At 42.7% G+C, this 18720-nt stretch overlaps 1 protein-coding gene across 1 annotated transcript; it reads right to left on the minus strand.

The window, feature by feature from the left end:
• Positions 1-3161: 3161 nt before the first annotated feature.
• RBP2 (retinol binding protein 2) lies at positions 3162-12636 on the minus strand. Its single transcript, XM_083742190.1, has 4 exons — positions 12492-12636; positions 10173-10351; positions 6746-6847; positions 3162-3299 (listed from the first exon to the last, which is right to left on the minus strand). Exons 1-4 carry the CDS (start codon positions 12562-12564, stop codon positions 3246-3248), a joined length of 408 nt encoding a protein of 135 aa, XP_083598316.1. The 5' UTR covers positions 12565-12636; the 3' UTR covers positions 3162-3245.
• Between the last annotated feature and the right edge of the window lie 6084 nt (positions 12637-18720).

Genomic DNA, 18720 nt, shown 5'->3' on the forward strand with positions numbered 1-18720 from the left:
TTGAATAAAGTAGGCACTGTAGGGTGATGCAGAATCAATTTGCAACACACTTTTGTTTTTGGAATGAAACCAATTTCTCAAGATGCACTTTTCAGGGGCAAAAAAATATATACAATAGATCTAGATTTATGTGCGGATTGTGTAGGGGGAAAAGCAAGTACCCAGTCTCCATTGAAACTAGAATAAAATGTTGGGTGTATGCTGCCCAATGTGAATTGATGGGGGTTGTCTGCCAGAAGTAATTCAATCCATGCAAAATCTTGAAAGCTGGGAAGGAAGGGATCCACTGCTGCTCTCTCTGTAGAACTTTGCACTTTGTAGAACACGGATTGTCAGTATTTGGGGACCCATGCACACATTTGCAAACCTAAGCTGGAATCCAACATGGCAGCCTGCTTTCACTCACCTGATGTAGCCTCGCCAATCACCTGTGGTTGCTGACCCAGGGGTTGAAGACTTGTTATATAGACATTGTTCTCCATGCCACAGCCCAAGTCCATATGTTATTCCTGCTATGAACTATAGGTCCCCCCGCCTCTCAAATTTCTATAAGGCTTCACAGTCAAGCTCCCAGAGCAATTAACAATAAAAAGAAAAATGCTTCCAGTATAACAGCAGACTTGTGTTTAGAGGCCTCAGGAGAACAAGAGCTGGATAAAAATGTGGTGAGATAGATGTCCCATTGGAGGCAATAGCTATAGACTACAGCTGGAGAGGATCAGGGTAGAAAGTGGACTTCATTGAGTTGTATGTGGGTCATCTCCTGCATACACCATGCAAGGCGATGGATCAGATAAATGATAAGTGAAATGATAAATTCACTATGTATCTATGCCACTGGGCAGAGGTTTATTCTTTACACAAATTGCCAGCATGGGGTTCTGATTTGGGTTGGGACCTTAACATGGCATGAGTACATGTATATAAGAGACTTTAACTCCCGTGCCACCCTGAACAAGCCTCCTGCACCTGCAATTTGCATTGGTAAAAACTTTCCATTTGCTTAAATGGGAGCAAATGTTTGCAATACATCTTGGGGTCCCTCAGTACAACAGAAGACAAAGTGTTAAAAGTCCATCATGCTATAGTCCTGATCAGGATTGCTGCCCTCCATGCTGGCAATTTTCTAACCAAACGTGCCCTTGAGGGCACATATACGTAGCTACCATATTGTGTAGTTTGACTCCCTGGTTCACATAATATTGCACTATCAAGGTGTTAAGAGGCTCTGAGTGAATGCTCTCTGATTTATTGGTCAGAACTCACCCCCGCCTTCACCCACCCAAATGCTAATGTTTCTCCTGCTGCGAGGAAGATAGCGGACTTTGTGGTAGTTTAGTAGGAAATTGAACATAATGAGCATTGTTGAAATCACCCAGTACTGTTGCAAATTGCAACATAATACATTACCTTACATGTCTTTCCTTTTCATAACATGCTGGTCTAAAGGACTGAGTTCATGAATAAAATACATTATGATGAATTTGGAAGTTTAAACTCTGTGTGTGCATGGGGTATGTGATTTTGTTTTATTTTGCACCATTTTTCAAGTGGCTAGTTCCCTCTCTCTTTCTTTCTTTCTTTCTTTCTTTCTTTCTTTCTTTCTTTCTTTCTTTCTTTCTGTTCTTGTGTGATCTTGGCACGTACGCTGATAATGTCAAGAGGGCCTGATGCGAAACCTGTGTCTCATTGCCACAGCCGCTTGTTTCATACAGTCTTGACAGTTTATACTAGGCATTAGGATCAGAATTGTGCCCAATGACCCTATCCTGGCCCCAATTTCCATACGTGGATAATTTCTGTGCATTGAGCAATCAAAAGGTTACAGCACGTATAAGAAATGAGTGAACAGATCTAGGGGCTTAATGTGCCCCTTCAGACCTCTCTGTATCGCCCTTGTAATGCTCCCAAATCCACAGACATTGTTGACCATGCTCTGCACTCTCATAATGTGCTTTTGGCTGGCTGGAATATGTTTTTGGGCTGGTATCAGGACCAGGCTGCCCATGAGGCACACTGAGGCAGCTGCCTCAGGAGTCTGAATCCCGTGAGACTTCTGGTGAGATCTCTCGAGAGTTCCACAAGATCTCATGAGTCTATCAACTGGAAGCCACTGCCACATAACCCTGGTAAGCAAGCCTTCAGTGGTGGGGCAGTGGTGGAGCAGGAGCAGCAGCAGGGCAGTGGCACCTTCCCACCCACCTCAGGCGGCAAAGCAAGATACGCCTGGGCCATGCCTGACTGTGATAATGTCCCTCGCTTTGCTGGATGGAGGATGAACAGGCATGTGTAAAACCTTTAACTCTGCATGGCTGGAATGTGGCCTCCTGTACAAAGGTACATTACTGGTATGCAGCCCCTGGGAGGTTGCCCACGAGGGAATGCAGCCCTGGGTTGGAAAAAGGGTTCCCCACTGCTGGGTTACAGAGTTCTTGAGGCAGGCAATACAGTACTGATCCCCTGACAAGAGTACCTGTATGGTACATGTGCTTTAGGACACCTCTTGGCCACATCAGCCCTAAATGTCAATGTGTAAATATAGTTCCTTTATTTAGCCTCGGACAGCAGTTGAGATATAGCTGAAGCCATGATATGAAGCACTCTGATGTGAAGAACTCTGAGAGGCAGGAGTTAAATATGCCGTTGAATATCTGTGGCATGGGTTTTCAGAGACACCTTTCTGAGGAACACAAATTAGGTTTGTTCATAGGACTTTCCTGATGGCTGTGATCTTCCTTTCCTAAATTTAATTTAGTGATCTAGCTGTTAGTGGCTTTGAGTCTCATTCCCAGCCCACTGAGCCATTTTGTTGCCTGAAACTAGAGTCCTGGTGACCATAGCTAAGCAAGTTAGAAAAAGTACAGTGAACATGGGCTTTGCCCTCATCATCATTGAAATGTATATTAGACTGTCATGGAGTGATGGGCCATTGTCAAGATAAGTGTGCTTATTTCTTACATCGCTACTGGAGGACATTTTGTCTTTGGTGCCGATTTTTTTTTTTTTTTTTTTTTGCCAAGGTTTACGTGGGGGACAATTAGAAGAACAAGACATACATTATTTAACTTTGGAAAGCAAAAGCTCTTTTAAAAAACCATGTAGGAGAGTGTTTGATGTCACTATAAGAGGTTTCCCACTCATTGAACTGAACAGCAGATCTCTGGCAGTGTCAAGGTTTTATTTATTTAATTCAGCAAAGAATATAATAATTACACAGTGTGCAGCTGGATGGGATTCAGATCCATTTAATTCTTCTTCTTAAAGACTTGATGGCACACCTGGTCTTCGCATGTCAGCTCCTACAACATTAAAACCATCGGTAAGCACAGACAATTCCCTTCCAGACTTGCAGAGAAAACAGCTAAGCCAGAGCATTAACAGTGGGGCTGGGCTATTAAAAGGGAAAGAGCAGCGTATTTTATATAACCAATCAGCCAGCAAGCACTACAGGTTGCAGTAATTAGATTCTGACACTTGAATTGACTTTTACAAAGGATAAAAATGGGGAAATGCATAGGAATTGCTCTGTAACTGTGGGACGTTGCATTGTCTATTATTAACCAACATACTGTAATTTATTAAACTCACTGAAGCAACAAGGAAATTGCAAAAGGAGAGAAGGAAAAGCTTTAAAGGTAACAGGAGTTAAGTATAACACTTTGTCAATTGGTTTCCCAACAAAATGTGGACCTTTTCTCAGAATGTTATACCAACCCTAACAAATCCAGTCAATGAGATTACTAGCCAATTCTGAAGTTGTTTCATAACAATATAAAGCAGGTCTGGCACAGAGCAGGATAAGATTCTGGTTTCTGCAGGGATGAAATTAACCCAATGGTAATTTTGTACATCTTATTGACCTTCTTTTGCTAAAAGTGAAGCCAGAATTTTATGATCGTGAAAAGAATAGAAATGAGTAGGTAGCTTCCTATTGTAAGTCTGTGAAATTAATCCCTCATCCCTTTAGACTGGCCCCTCAGAGTTTGCAAATAGTCGGTTTTGTATTAAAGTGAGCTATGCAGGCTTGGATAGAGACAATGTAAACAGAGGTAGAATGTTGCAAAAAACAGCAGCGGGATTTTTTAAAATTCTAAACATAATTTGCAAAGGTGTTTAGTTTTTTAAAATAATTTTGGATTCTTTTCTTTTTTCAGTTAAGTTCATATGGATAAACTACTACCCTATGGTTCTTCATCTGTAAAATGGGGATAATAATCTATTGTGCAAAGCTGTTATCAGGGTGAAAGGGAAAGTACCACAAGCTAATGAATCATATGACTTACGCTCCATGGTCCTCGTTTTTAAATTAATAATTTAATTTAATTTAATTTAATTTCTAATATCATCTCCTTCACCCCTGCGGTTTGGAGAAAATTGTGATGTGTCATGAGGCACTGCAATGTTGATGAAGGCTGCCATATTCTGTTTTTATATGGAATCCATCAGCAGATTTTTCAGTCCACCTATGCTAAAACTTTGACTAAGGGACTAACTGGAATCTGGTGAGTGTCCACCATTTAGTATTGTTAAGCGTTTGTGGGTGCCTTGACTCCCCTTAATTCCTGTGTCTAGTGGGCCTTGGATTATCAAGATAGACTATTAAAATGGGCTGCCAGACACTTAATTTAACAGTGTGAAAATACAGGCCAAAGCAGTTTTTCTGTGCTCGGGAAAACACCTGGGAGAAAAGCTATTATGGAGAACAAAAGAAAGGTAAGGGGTGATTAACAAAGCAGATACTCTGTGCCGGAGGGTAGATGAGTGCAAGCCCCTCCTTCCACTGTGAGACAAAGTGTCAGTCTGTTAAACACAGCAAGCTAAGCATAGGGACAAAAAGCCATGTTTGATCTCTTTGGATCCAGCAGTGGGAGAAACAGAACCCTCTAGGAGTGTAATGCATCGACCTCTCCATCATAGGCTCAGGTTATATATGTGTGTAAATAAGCCATATATAAGAAAGACGCCACAGTTTCCACTGTGCCTCATTTCCAAAGGAAACACAAACACTAGGCAAGTGTCTAGAGTACAGGAATCTTGCGCCACTCAGAGATTGGGGTGACATGTAACAGAAGAGCCCTGCTGGATCAGACCAAAGGATAATCTAATGTTGCCATATTAAACTACTGTACTAGAACCATATCAAGCTACTAGAACTTATTGGAATGTACTGGAACTCAAGCGATCTGGTTACAAAGTTTGTTGAATCTGGATTCCAGAGGATGTTTCAAACGTTTTAGGGATCAGGGTGAAAAAGTGCCACTTCTAAACTTGCTCTGGAATGGAACAGAATAGTGGGACTTAGAGGGATGCGGAAGGGCAGCCTTCAGATGGGTTCTTCAGAAGTCTACCTTAGAGGTTTGCACGCCTGTGGTTGCACCTAAAATAACTTTGGACTCTGGGCAAGGGCTAAAAATGTATACATTCAGGAGGTTAACATTAAACACAGTTGTTTAGAACAGTGATGGGGGATCTAAGGCTTGAAGCTATCTATCTATCTATCTATCTATCTATCTATCTATCTATCTATCTATCTATCCCTCAGGAATCCCCTGAGTCCATAACTCCTTTTCATCCCCTTCCCTTCATCCCAGACCACACTTCCAATTAGCTTGGCTTTGCACTTCCTTGAGTGTTTTTGCCTGGCTAGAATGTGTCCTTGGACTCTGATAATACTTCTTGTTTGACTGGATGGAGAACTGAGAGAAGTGTGTGTGTGTGTGTGTGTGTGTGTGTGTGTGTGTGTAAAGCCTACTGTAAAAAGATAAAATTAACATTTGCTGCTCCACGAGCTTTTGCTTCTCCTCCAGCCCCTAGCAGTGGCATATGGCCCCCAGAAGGTTTTCATATAAGGGTATGTGCCTCTTCAGCTGAGAAAAAAACCCCCATTGCATTAATTTTCAATTAAATGTGTTTAGAACGGGGATATGGAAAGTGTTTGAGAAAATTATTAACTCATCAAGCCATCCTGTTCTACATGGAGAAGATGTGCAAAGCCATTAGGGATTATGCAGCTAGATCCATATCAGAGGAAGTAAACATGCAGGTTCATTTCCAAAAGCTATGTGTGTTTGTCGGCTGAAGATCTCCATCTCCTTTGCCTGTTCATTTAGTTCACTGAGGCTTGTGCCCATAAAGAGCTTTGAAAACTGAACTGAAATTCTTTGGTTCACTCAAGTCTGCCTGTTCGCTTTCCCGATTGTTCTTTCGAGTCCTCTTAATATGTAAACTCTCATTTATTTTTTCCATACTTCACTGACTGCTTATTTTCTTTACAGGCCCCTGTAGCCCCACTCAAGCGTACTACATGTCAGGCTTGGACTTCATTTACTAACCCAGCTGTATGAACTCAGCTTTTCCAGTGGCACTAAATTATACGCTTTAGAGATTGTATATACCGGGTGCCTGATGGTTATTCTGAGAGCAATTTTCTGACCTGCTTTTCTGCATCATTCTTCTTACAACCCCCCAAGAACATCTTTTCTGTAGGTAAATAATACTCCTGATAGCTTCAAATTAGGCGGAGGGAAATATATGCCTTTGTTCATTATGGTAATGATATGCTAGGAAGTCAGTCTCAGAATAGTCAACATGGGCAGCGGCTCTCTGTGGTTCCCGGCCCCCTGGAGACATTGGGGCTTGAACCTGGGACCTGCTGCATGCAAAGCTACAGCCCTTTCCCCAAGTTACTGAATTTTCCTGCAGTACTGCTATTGGTATATCTTTCATGAATGATTTCGGCTCTTACCAGATGCAAATTGTCCCCTTCAATCCAGTGTTTCCAGCCTCTGTTATTCTTTTCGCCTTTCTGGACACAGATTAGTTTATCACCATCCCAGGTCACCAGCGTCTGCAGGGATCAAATGATAAAGTTCAGCAACATGGGAGAAACGTGTGAGGCTAAAAACAAATCGGAATAAACTGGAGTCAGGGTGACATAATGGCAGCACAGAGTTGGTCGGGGTGGGGGGGTGGGGAGAGGGAACACACAACAAGCAAATACCACCCCCTCCCCTCTCTCCCAGCTCCCCAAATTTAAGTAGAAAGCCTATAGTGTCACTAAAAGTGTTTTATGTTTTCAATTCCCGGCTACTTCTCCTGACACAATGATCCATAATATACGCACAAAAGAAGATAATTAAATAAAGTGAATTTATGACGGGATTTGTCTCCAGAAAGGGGAGCACAGATATGAAATTTGCATTATTCCGTTCTCCCTCAGAAGAAAGCCACAAACGCACTGTAAAGCACAGCAGCAGGAAAAGCCGTGGATCATTTTAACTGCTACAACATTAATACACATGCACACACACTTCTGTTGTGGATGCGGAGGGCATATTGGGAGGGAAGAGATTGTTCACAGCAGCTTGTATTCAAAGCTTTTGCATAGGAGCCTATTCTAATATGTAAATGGTCCCCCAATTTTTTTTCAGGCTAACCAAAACAGGTGTTTACTGCTAGAATAACGCTGGAGAGGGGGGAACAGAAAGGAAATGGAAGAAAGGTTGGAGTCAACCTTATCATGGTCAGACTACCATGAAAGACAGTTCTCTGTGTGCAAACAAGAGGCATCTTGGAGCCACTCCTCAGCTGGAAGAATGGGGATGCCCTGATCACAGCTACTATAGTAGTGCAGGCACACACCAGAGGAGATATTTGAATTATAGTCTCTTTCTTCCTTTCTTTCATTTGAGTGCTGCTTCACTACAATTGTGATCGGGAGAAAAATATGACCTCTGTACATTCTGTAGCTGTCTGGCAACATCCCACATTCTCTGCACTGAAAAGAACAGATTGCAAAAGAACAGCTCTCTTTAAAAATAATTAATTCCTGAGCCTCCTGCAAAAACAGCAGCGTGTCGGTGGGGGAATATTGGGCAGAAATCATCTTGATAAGAAATCAGATAGAATTATAAAAGAAATAAGATGCTTTTTCTACTCTCCGTCAGATAACAATAGTGACGATAGGAGAAAATTGAGGTTATTGAAAGTTCAGGGAAGAGGCAGTTTTCTACCAGGACTGGTAAAGGATAGCTTTGACAGAAGTCTAAGGAGCATGCTGTGATGTCAGGGCATGAAAAGGTCACAGATAATAGGAAAGATGTCAGCTATGAGCAGCATACTCCTCCACATTATCTTGGGGAGGGGAGAGGAAATGATTTGGCTATTGTAATGCTTGCCATTCTGTTTTAGCTTTGTAGATACCAAATTTTGTAGGCACAGATTAGGTGACAATCAGGAATAAAACGTAATCCAATTGGGGGAGAGGGAAGCTACCCACTGAAAAGCAGCTATATGGGAAACAAGACCTTGGCTTCAGAGTTCCTTCACATAGAGTTCAATTCAATGGATGGAAATGAATTGAAATAAAAATTGCCTCAGAATCAGACCAATATCTTCTGAGAGACAGATCAATGCAATTATCTTCCCTCAAGGGAAATCCAGAGAGTCCCCCCCCCCCCAGAAGAGTGGCCAGATCTTACTGTCAGGAAGTAACAACAACAAAACACAGGAACTAAATTTCCATAATAGCAGAGCCAGCCTCTCCATGAGGCATACTGAGGCAGCTGTCTAAGGCTGTGGAATCAGTGGGACGTCCTGCCTTGCCCCTGCCACCACCTGAGAAGTGAGGAGAGGTGATGATGGATGCTTCTGGCATCTCATGGAACTCTTGTGATCCTGGCAAGTGAGGCTTCAAAGGGAATGTTAGGGCAGCAGGGCGGCAGCGCACTCCCATTTCACCTCAGGTGGCAAAACTAGATGTTCCATCCCTGCATATAAGGTCAATATGGGCATAACTATCTCACAGCTTGGTAAATGATGAATAAACCTATGGGCATTTCTATTATTATTATTAACCAGTTACAATTTTGACAGCACTGCTTGTCTTCCATATTATAATTTTCTCCTCAGAACCAGAAGCAATGGAGGAACTCGGGAGACCTTTGGGTGAAGATATCCTCTCCCCACTCTAAAACTGTGCAAATGTGACTTGAAACACAGAGGTGTGTGTGTGTGTGTGTGTGTGTGTGTGTGTGTGTGTGTGTGTGTTTGACCTCACTGGATTTTAAGCCACTAAAGAGAGCCAGTGTGGTGTAGTGGTTAAGAGCAGTAGATTTGTAATCTGGGGAACCGGGTTCGCATCTCCGCTCCTCTACATGCAGCTGCTGGGTGACCTTGGGCCAGTCACACTTCTTTGAAGTCTCTCAGCCCTACTCACCTCACAAAGTGTTTGTTGTGGGGGAGGAAGGGAAAGGAGGTTGTTAGCCGCTTTGAGACTCCTTCGGGTAGTGATAAAGCGGGATATCAAATCCAAACTCTTCTTCTTCTTCTAAAGTGAACATACGAACACTCTCCAGCTGTGGAATGGCCCTTCCTATTCAGGAAAGGCCATTGGACTCCACTAGACAGGAAAGCATATAGAAGTCTTCCTATTTGAACAAGAGCATTCATGCATGAGCCACAAGGTTTTTTGGCTTTTGATGTGCAGGCCCCTCAACTTTCTGGCTCAGCACCTGGCTCACAGTTCTGGCCCACCACTGTCTATGATGTAGCCCTAACTAGGACACAGCTTGCATCAGGCTCACTTGACTCCTGGGACTCAGCTATACAGCTGCAAATAAAATGTTTTAAGTGTGTTTTAATTGTGATATACAATGTGACACTAGATGACGATGGTGAGCCTTATGGAAAATTTTTAAAAAGCATTTTCAGAATGGTTTTTATGTGTGTATAGATTCCACTCTGGTTAAAAAGTTCTCCAGAAACAGGGAGCTACAGGGGGCAAAAATAAACTTACATGAAAAAAATGTGCCGCCACAGGTAGAATGGTCATATGCAGTAGCTCAGCAGTTGCTTCCACCAGAAAGCGGGATTTGCTTTAGCCTGTGGGAAGTCTGGAGGAGCCAGTGGGGGATATATAAGTATCTGGTGGAACCATGAGGAGTTGGGGAAAAAATTCTGTCTTGCTGTCAACGAGCTGAAAAACTGTCATGATTTACATATGGAATAAATAGTTGCAATAGAAAAACATCCACGTTTTGAAATGCAAATAGCAGCTTCTTTATAAATAAACATTTCTTTAACATTTATAATTTGCTTTCAACCTGTTTTCTTGAATGTCAGGTGCTGGTGTTGACTGCTGTGTAAATGGAAAGCAAATCATAAGTTTCTACCTTCACCACACGGTCGTCAAGCCCCTTGGTGTGCTCTTCAAATTCCTCTCCTACGGTGTAATTCACTTCATAGTTCCTGAAAGTGCTCAGCGTTTTTGTCTTGAAATGGTTTCCCTCTTGAATAATTTCTTTCGTTTGTGTCAGGTGGTTTGCAATCTTTCTCGTAGCAAGGCCAATGCCTGCAGACACACCAATAAATATGTTAACAATGGGCCTGATTAACTTCAAAAATACATTTATAAACAATAAAGTAATGTGTGCCCCAAAGGACTTTCTGCTTTTGGGGTATGTGTGTGGAGTATTACATCCTGGGCCATATGATACTGCCGGTATACAACTATCGCATTCCATCAGCATAAGGATTACTGTTTACACAATGGAACTTTTCATCTCTTCCTTCTCCATGTGTAGTCCATCTACTCTGGAGGGTTGGAGAGTCCCCATAACAGGTTTAGAGGGTGCAAAGGGGGAGAAGGGGGGAAGGTTCTTTTGCACAAGCGGCAATCCTTGTGCTGATGGAAGACATTACAGTTGTACCTCGGAAGTCGAATGGAATCTGTTCCAGAAGTCTGTTTGACTTCCAAAATGTTGGGAAACCAAGGCGTGGCTTGGTTCCTGCAGCCAATCGGAAGCCACAGGACCTGCTTCGGATGTTCAGGTTCCAAAGAACATTTGCAAACACTCACTTCTGGATTTGTGGCGTTTGGGAGCCAAACCATTTGACTCGCAAGGCGTTCATCAACTAAGGTACAACTGTACTTAGCACTGCTGTGGAAAGATCACTCATTTGAATTGCACTTGCGCACAAGTTTAACTGTTTAGCCAGATTGTAATCTAAGGCAGTCCTCACTTATCAAGAAGTAACTCACTTTGGCAGAAAGCTGGTAGATATTGATATAGATTGGATCAGGCTTCCTCAACCTCGGCACTCCAGATGTTTTTGGCCTACAACTCCCATGATAGCTAGCAGGACCAGTGGTCAGGGATGATGGGAATTGTAGTCTTAAAACATCTGGAGGGCCGAGGTTGAGGAAGCCTGGATTAGATGATATAGATATAGATATAGATATAGATATAGATATAGATATAGATATAGATATAGATATATTTAGGGTGGTATTCAACTAAATTTTACTTAGAGTAGACCAATTAAAATTAATGAACATGATTGTGTTAGGTCTATTAATTTCTGCTCCGAGTAAAACTTAGTTGAATACCATCCTCAGTGACTAACAGTGCAACGCAACCCTAAGTATGTCTACTCAGAAGTAAGGCCTGTTGAATTCAATAGGACTTATACCCAAGTCCCTATAGGACTTTTTCTACACCGCAGCTGTTCAGCGTTTTTTTCTATTTTTATTTGACTAGCAATCTTGGCCATTGGACTGCTGGCTTGTGGCCAGATTTGCTGCATGAGCAAATATTGCCACGGAACAGGGTGTCCTGACTGCTGAGATGCTGCAGGGACTTTCTGGCAGGATGACAGGCAGTAGTATAAACATTTAAGATCTAGGTACAACATGCTGTTTACATCATTGAAACATGGTCTCAGTGACTGGTGGGGAGTGGGGGTCAGATGTCCCTCTTGTACTTAGGAAAAATAGTGTGGCAAATGATCCATAAGTTCAATTAAAACAACCCTCCTTGCTTGAACAACCCACCCTCAACAATTTATGATGCAAATCAGGAGTTAAAATACAGGGACAACTGTGGCACATTTAGGGCCACTTTTCTGCTGTTAATGCAGAGATGGCCTAGCTGGGGAGGGGGAGATATTTTCACGAGGCACCACCTGTCTTTCAGGTTATTGATTATGCCACCAAATTGGGAGCACAGAGAGCTTCTTATAAATGTTACCATACAAGATTCCAGTTGCAGCCCTATGCACACTTTCCTAGGAGCAAGACTTAGTCATCCTTACCTTACGACTCAGTAGATGTGCATAGGATTGTACTGCAAAGTAAGTTTTCTGACCCATTTGCAGTTTAGGTCAGTGCAAATCACCTGTACCTTTCAGCTATAGAATACCTGTTCAATGATCTCTCATATATAGCATAGGTGTTGAAATATGACTGACAAATTCTTTTGTACGGGAGAAAAAGAAAAGAAAACCTTCAAAGAGAAATGTTTGAGATAAAACGTACTTGCTAGGAAGCATATTCCATTGTATTCACTGGGCTTACTTCAAAATATATCTGCTTAGAAATGGCTTGCTATAAAGGCAAAAGTTAACATTGAATTAAATCTTATTCATTTATTTTTAAATTAAATGTAGAACAAAGTATCCCACCAATTCAAAATTCTTATTTTTATATTTACCTAAAGCAACCATGTAACCTTCGAAGTTGTCATTGGATACCATCACCCACGTTCCAGTGTAATCAACAGGCATTGCGGCTAGGATTTAAATCCAGGGATGGCTCAGATATGGAACTTGGAAAGGAGAAAGAGCTTACTGTAATTCTGTCCTTTTTATATTTCTTTGGGTGAAGTTTACAGCTTCCAAGATAATAAAGTCTAAGGGTCAGCGAGATAACCTAAACAGAACTTTCCCTTCATTACCAAGGTTCAAGAGGACAAAGCAGAGGCAGCAAACAGATTTCTGAGGTTAGAGGTCAGAGAGAAAATGATGTTGCAATGACCTTTGTAAAATATAAAAGAAGAGAAGAGAAACATTGATGGGAGCACAGCTCTGGAAGATGGACTACATAATATCAAGTTATATGAACCTGATTGTGTGTATGTGTGTGCTTATTCAGAATTTCCTTAACTCCTGTTTACATTCTGTGGATGTTCTGGATGTATGAAAAATCCAACATTTACTTTTAATAGAAATGTTCACGATGTTGCGTCATCCAAACACAAAGAAAGGCACACAAATCACATAAAGGACAAGAAAATATCTTCTGCAAGTTGAAGGCTGGTTGTAACAAAGGCACAACCAGGCATTCCCTGCCTGTTTTGAGCTCCAAGTCACCACTTGTGCAAATGTTTAGTGCTGGGATAGTCAATGTGATGCCCTCCAGATGTTGTCAGACATGGTAGGAAATTAAAAGGCTGGTTCCTGCCTGGGAATGATGAGAGCATTGATGCTGTGTGCTACTGCCACCACCAAACAGCAACTTGTCCGTCACACCCCTCCAATGTAGGAGGTGGTCCATTCCTTCTCAAGGGCAGCTGGGGATATGAACTAGTAGGAGGGACGAAAGAGGCACCTGTACTGTTGGGCCCTAACAAGGGTGTTTAGGCTCCAGCAGCTGTCCAAGAAGGCCAGGTGCTGAAATAGACCCTACTACTGCAAACCACTGAGCCTTGAGCTTGCCGATTAAAAGGTCAGCAGTTCAAATCCCCACGATGGGGTGAGCTCCCGTTGCTCGGTCCCAGCTCCTGCCAACCTAGCAGTTTGAAAGCACACCAAAAAGTGCAAGTAGATTAATAGGTACCACTCTAGTTGGAAGCTAAATGGCGTTTCTGTGCGCTGCTCTGGTTTGACAGAAGCGGCTTAGTCAGGCTGGCCACATGACCCAGAAAAACTGTCTGTGGAGTGGACAAATGCCGGCTCCCTCGACTTGTAAAGCGAGAAGAGCGCCACAACCCCAGAGTCGTTCATGACTGGACTTAAATGTCAGGGGTCCCTTTACCTTTTTTTACTGATCGCCAGCACCAATCCTATGACATTATGGTCCAGACTGAAATAGCAACTGCAATTATCGAAAAGCTAGATACAAATATATTGATTGTATTTCCATTCTGCTTTCCACTGAAGTGAATCCCAATACAGCTTACAAGCGATAAATAACAACAGCTGCAGCACTGAACAGCAGCTGTTGCAATGCCTGGGCCATTATGAGCTGACCCCACTAAGACGGGTAATAAAATTAGGAAATCCGCAAGAAAACAATTATAAGTAACTGTAGTCTATACAAAAAGATGAACAAAACAGAGCTAAAAAGTAGTCTAAAAATTACTGCCTTCACCCATACTCCACCACACCTGCTACTCAAATATCAGTTACTCTACTCAATTCAATGAAATACAACTCTGCTTGGCACTCCTGACTTATGACTGAAAATCTCTTGCTTCGCTTGCTTATAAATTTGTGATTCCTCCGCTAGGCTTTTATGGACCCCCGTGTGAGTAGCTTGCGGTTCTTTTGTTGTGATAATGTTGGCGTTGTGCCTAGTGATCCACACAAACACAAGGTATAATATTTGAATTTTAATGTCTCATGCGTCTAGTCTTGTTCTTTACAACTGTTGTCAAAGAAGCTGGCCAAGTGACCCAATATCGCATGTTCAGGCGCTTTCTTGCCAAGTTGCTTTCCTTACTACTATAATAGCTCCATCCAACAACACAACCCTGGAAGCATTTGCTTTGTCACTTTACAGCGAAGCTCAGTAGCTTCCTTTCGGATGGAGATACCGCTGAGGTCAGCTTCAGGTTTCATTAAAGTGACTCCTTGCTATCACAGGTCTCCAGATACAATGCTATTTTCTTTCTGCTTGCAGCTGCAGACATACCGAAGGAGGGCAGGGGGAGCTTATATCATAAGATGCAGGCACTTGTCAGAAGGTCTCTGAAAACAAATTGTAACATACTAAAAGCAATAGGGGAAGCTACTTTCATGGCATTTTGAAGTAAGCGAAGAGGCAGGAGAACTTAATAAACCCCTGTGTTACTTCCGATTTCATTGAAACAAAGTGATACTTGAGAATGAATCCCATGACATTATGTAAAATTGCCCTGCTTTCCTCAGTGGCTTAAAGAAATATTTGGCCCTGCTAACCAAAAGATCTGTTGCCAAATACATGAAAAGCATAAAAAGTGGAGTTGAATCTCACCCTCTGAAGTCAGAGGAAATGTGGCATTCTCCTTCTGTCCCACACTTTCTCCATCCTAAATCCAGAGATTCCCTATGCAACTGGTGTGGCTTTCCTGTTCAGATTTTCAAAGCATAGGGAATCTCCAGATCTAGAAAGCACAAAGTGTGGGACAGCAATAGTTGGAGGATGCTGCTGCATGGATCAGGGGTAATGAAAAGGAGGCATGGGGGTTCAGAATCCACATTAAGTTGAGATATGTGTGGCCCTCTGTCATATTTATTAATGTCAGTGGGGCTACTCTGAGTAAAACTCAGTTGCATATCACCCATGTGAAAGCTGGGCAAACTGGATATGCTCAGCAAAGGGAAAGTTAAAGAGACATGTCAGTATTTACACATACACGAAAACACGAAGCATCATTGCATATTTTACAAGCAAATTAACAAGTCAGAAAAATACCCTGACAATTAAGATTAGCAAGAAAGTGGGACAAAGCCAGTTGAAACGGAGGGATTTTAAAGCAAAGGCTGTTGAAATTCTGGCAAGGATGCTTTTGGGACGACGCTTTCTGCTTTTGCAAAAAGGTTTGTACTATCCCAGAGTCCCATTCCAGTTTTTATTTTGCAGTTAGTTTCCTCACAAGTGAATCGAAAATTTCCATAAAGGGATTGTCTTCATTCATACCCTGTATGTAATTGTTCTTAATTGCTAATTTGTAGCTGGTTTCCTTCGAGGTGTGTGGGTTTCTTTTTCTTTCGTTTTTCAAAAAGATTAGCTCTATTTCAGGAATTCCCTACACATGTATTTACTCAACACTAGCACCAGTTCCTTTGTGCCTTCTGAGGCATGGGTATAATTAGAAGCATTGCATTATATTCCACCAAAAAACAATGTAAACAGAGAATTACTGAAAATATGGAGTATTGACTTTAACAGACGGTTCTGCTGAGATTTTACAGCGAAGGGTTGCAAGGGGCTATGAAGAGACACCGCAGCTCAAGGGTCAATACTATGATAGGCAATAATGCCTCCATCAGATTCAAAAGTCAGTCTAAATTGCACAGACCCCCACAGACTCCAGAGGCTCTGACATTGCAGGTGCGGCTAACACAATATTATTTCAGGGCTCCACTGGAAATACTTTATTTTGCAGGTCATTGATCCAACAGAGTCCTAGTGGTGTGTTGGGGCAATGAACTGACAACTAAAATGATCTGTGGAGTTGGTGCGGTCACAAGTTCACTTGCTACAAGACCTCCTTTGGCATTTTTGATAGAAATCTCTTGCTGGGAAGCCATTTCTAAGTGGGGAAAAATTTTCTTGCTGTGCATTTGTCTATATATGCTTACAAAGTTGCAGTGGGCAAGTTCCAGTCATTTCACTGACTTTAATATATGCTCTGCACTTAGGATCTTCCTGTTACTCTTTAGACTGTCAGAAGCAGCAGCAGCAGCAGCAGCAGCAGCTGCAGCTGCAGCTGCCTGGAAGCAAATTTGCTATTTTGTTGGTGATGATTCATTAACTTCTGCTTAACTTCTTCACAGGGAACTCTTATTGATGTCAATGGGACCTCTCTATGTAGAAAAACTGCAAGCCGGGCCCTGTGGTTCTTTTGCTTTTTCTAAGCACGGTGTTAAAATTTAACTCCGAATTCATAGTTTTATTCTACTTCAGAGTCAGATATAGTTATCTCAGTATAATCAATCATTGTTCATTAGATAGAGAAGGAGCACAGTGCCTGCACACAAGCACAGCTGATGTGGTGGTGCTGTTCCACAGCCTTCCTGACAACAGGGTCACTATGCTTCCTGGGCAGGGAAGGAGTGAGGTTGGGGCTAGGTGAGCATTCTGGCAGAAGCAACCTGCACCCCTGCCAGTGTGTCCACACAGCCCCAGCCTTGCCACCTTCCTTCCTTACTTACCCCTGGAGCATATCATCTGTGGAGCAGAGGCATTGATCCTGTGGGGTGCAGAGTGCTTGTCTGCAAGTGTGCCTTCCCCACAGAGAAGCTGAATGTGAAGGAAGACCTTGCAGCATTGAACCCTCCATTCTCATTGTAGGAATGATTGCTGGGTCCGGAGCACACTCCCCACCTGCAGGAAGCCTCAGTCTGCCTGCACGCGTGACCTTGGGGTGCGGGGCACACTCCCCCTCACAGACAAAGCCACAGCTGTCTGAACATTTGTCTGCCCTTTGTCTACCTTTTGCGGTCTTAGTAATCTGCGGTGCCCTGTCTGTAACCTTTGTCTCTGAGACCTCGTCTCTTTTGTCATACATTGTGCAAGGGGAAAATGGCACTGTGGAAACAGGTGCCAAAATAACTTTGTACCACCCCACGATCTCGGGACTGGAAGATGTGTAAAGGTCACAGGCCAAAATGTATCTACCTAGGTTTGCATATTTGTGTCAATAAAAGGAGCCTCCACAGAGCCGGCTGGCAGCTTGCTTGCAACTCACCTGTGCGCAGCTCACCTGTATAACTCCTGCCTCATGTCCTTCACTTCACTCATGAGGGAAGCGGAGATGCCGTATCCCCCTCCCCACTCCCATCTGGCCCCCAGGACGGATCAGGGGAGCTGCGCATAGCCCTAATGTACAGTATCACCTCCCAACCCTTATCCACCCTCAAATCTGGTTGCATGCAACTAGAGCAATGTGCAAACAGGCCATGAGCAGCTGAGCAACCTGTGCGCATTTGGAAAAGAACAACTCGTGGAGAACGAGCAAACTTAACAGCGGCAGCTGGAAAAAGAAGGCGATTGTTGTCTGGACAGCAGATTCAGGCTTCAGCTTTAAGTTCTGCCAGTCTGGCATATTTTCCTGAGTGCTTGAGCCCCCTTTAAAAGAGAAAGCATAAAAATCCATTTTGAAATCAATCTTTTGAAAATAAAATGGCTGGCTTCCTGCCACCAGTGGCTGCTAACTCATCTGATCAATGCCTCTGTGTCTCCAGTCAATTCCTTGCCATCCTTTTCCCATTGCCATTAATCCCTCTCTTGCTGACTTCAAACTTCATTCTCATGTAATACTTGGGAGGAAACAGAAGTAAAACTCAAATGAAGCAGTGCATCATTTGAGGAAAGGAAGATGCCATTTAAAAATAAATTGCATGTCCTGGCAATGACAGAGAGCAGGAATGAATAGCCCATCGGTCAGTTTTGGTTACAGATAACATGGTTGTCCTGGCTGCACCTGTCTGCGTAGAAGAGGCGTCATGATGGTTAGACAAAGGTGTTACAACCACCACAGGTGTTTTTTTTATGACCGATGTTTGCAAAACCTGGAGTACTGACAGGGATTTATTAGCAATGGTGCAGTTAGGTAATTTTAGACTCTGGACTTCATTGTCTTCCTCTCCCTTAAGATTGTAATGTGTTACTTGGCTTACTTAAAAATGTGGTAAGCCAGCATTGCTACATTCTTCTGCTCATTCTGGATGAATTCTGCCCTTTCCTGGTGGCACAACCGTTCTTTCATTCTTAATGATAGGCCTAGGTAGCATGCAGCCTCTTTCTTTCATTGGGTCCTTCCAATTTTTTCAATATTTTGTTGAAATTGTGTTTTCAGATCATGCCAACAGTGGGGAACTGAGGAATCAAAGGCACGTTGTGCATTGCCATGGATCTGCATGCTGCACTGAAAGATGATCAAAGAGACTCCTTTGGGAGGAAGGAGGGGATAGAATCTTAATAAATAAAATGGAAGAGACAGTTGTAAAAAAAAA

This window comes from Podarcis gaigeae (assembly GCF_964106915.1).
Source record: "Podarcis gaigeae genome assembly, chromosome: 5".
NCBI classification, from domain to species: domain Eukaryota; kingdom Metazoa; phylum Chordata; class Lepidosauria; order Squamata; family Lacertidae; genus Podarcis; species Podarcis gaigeae.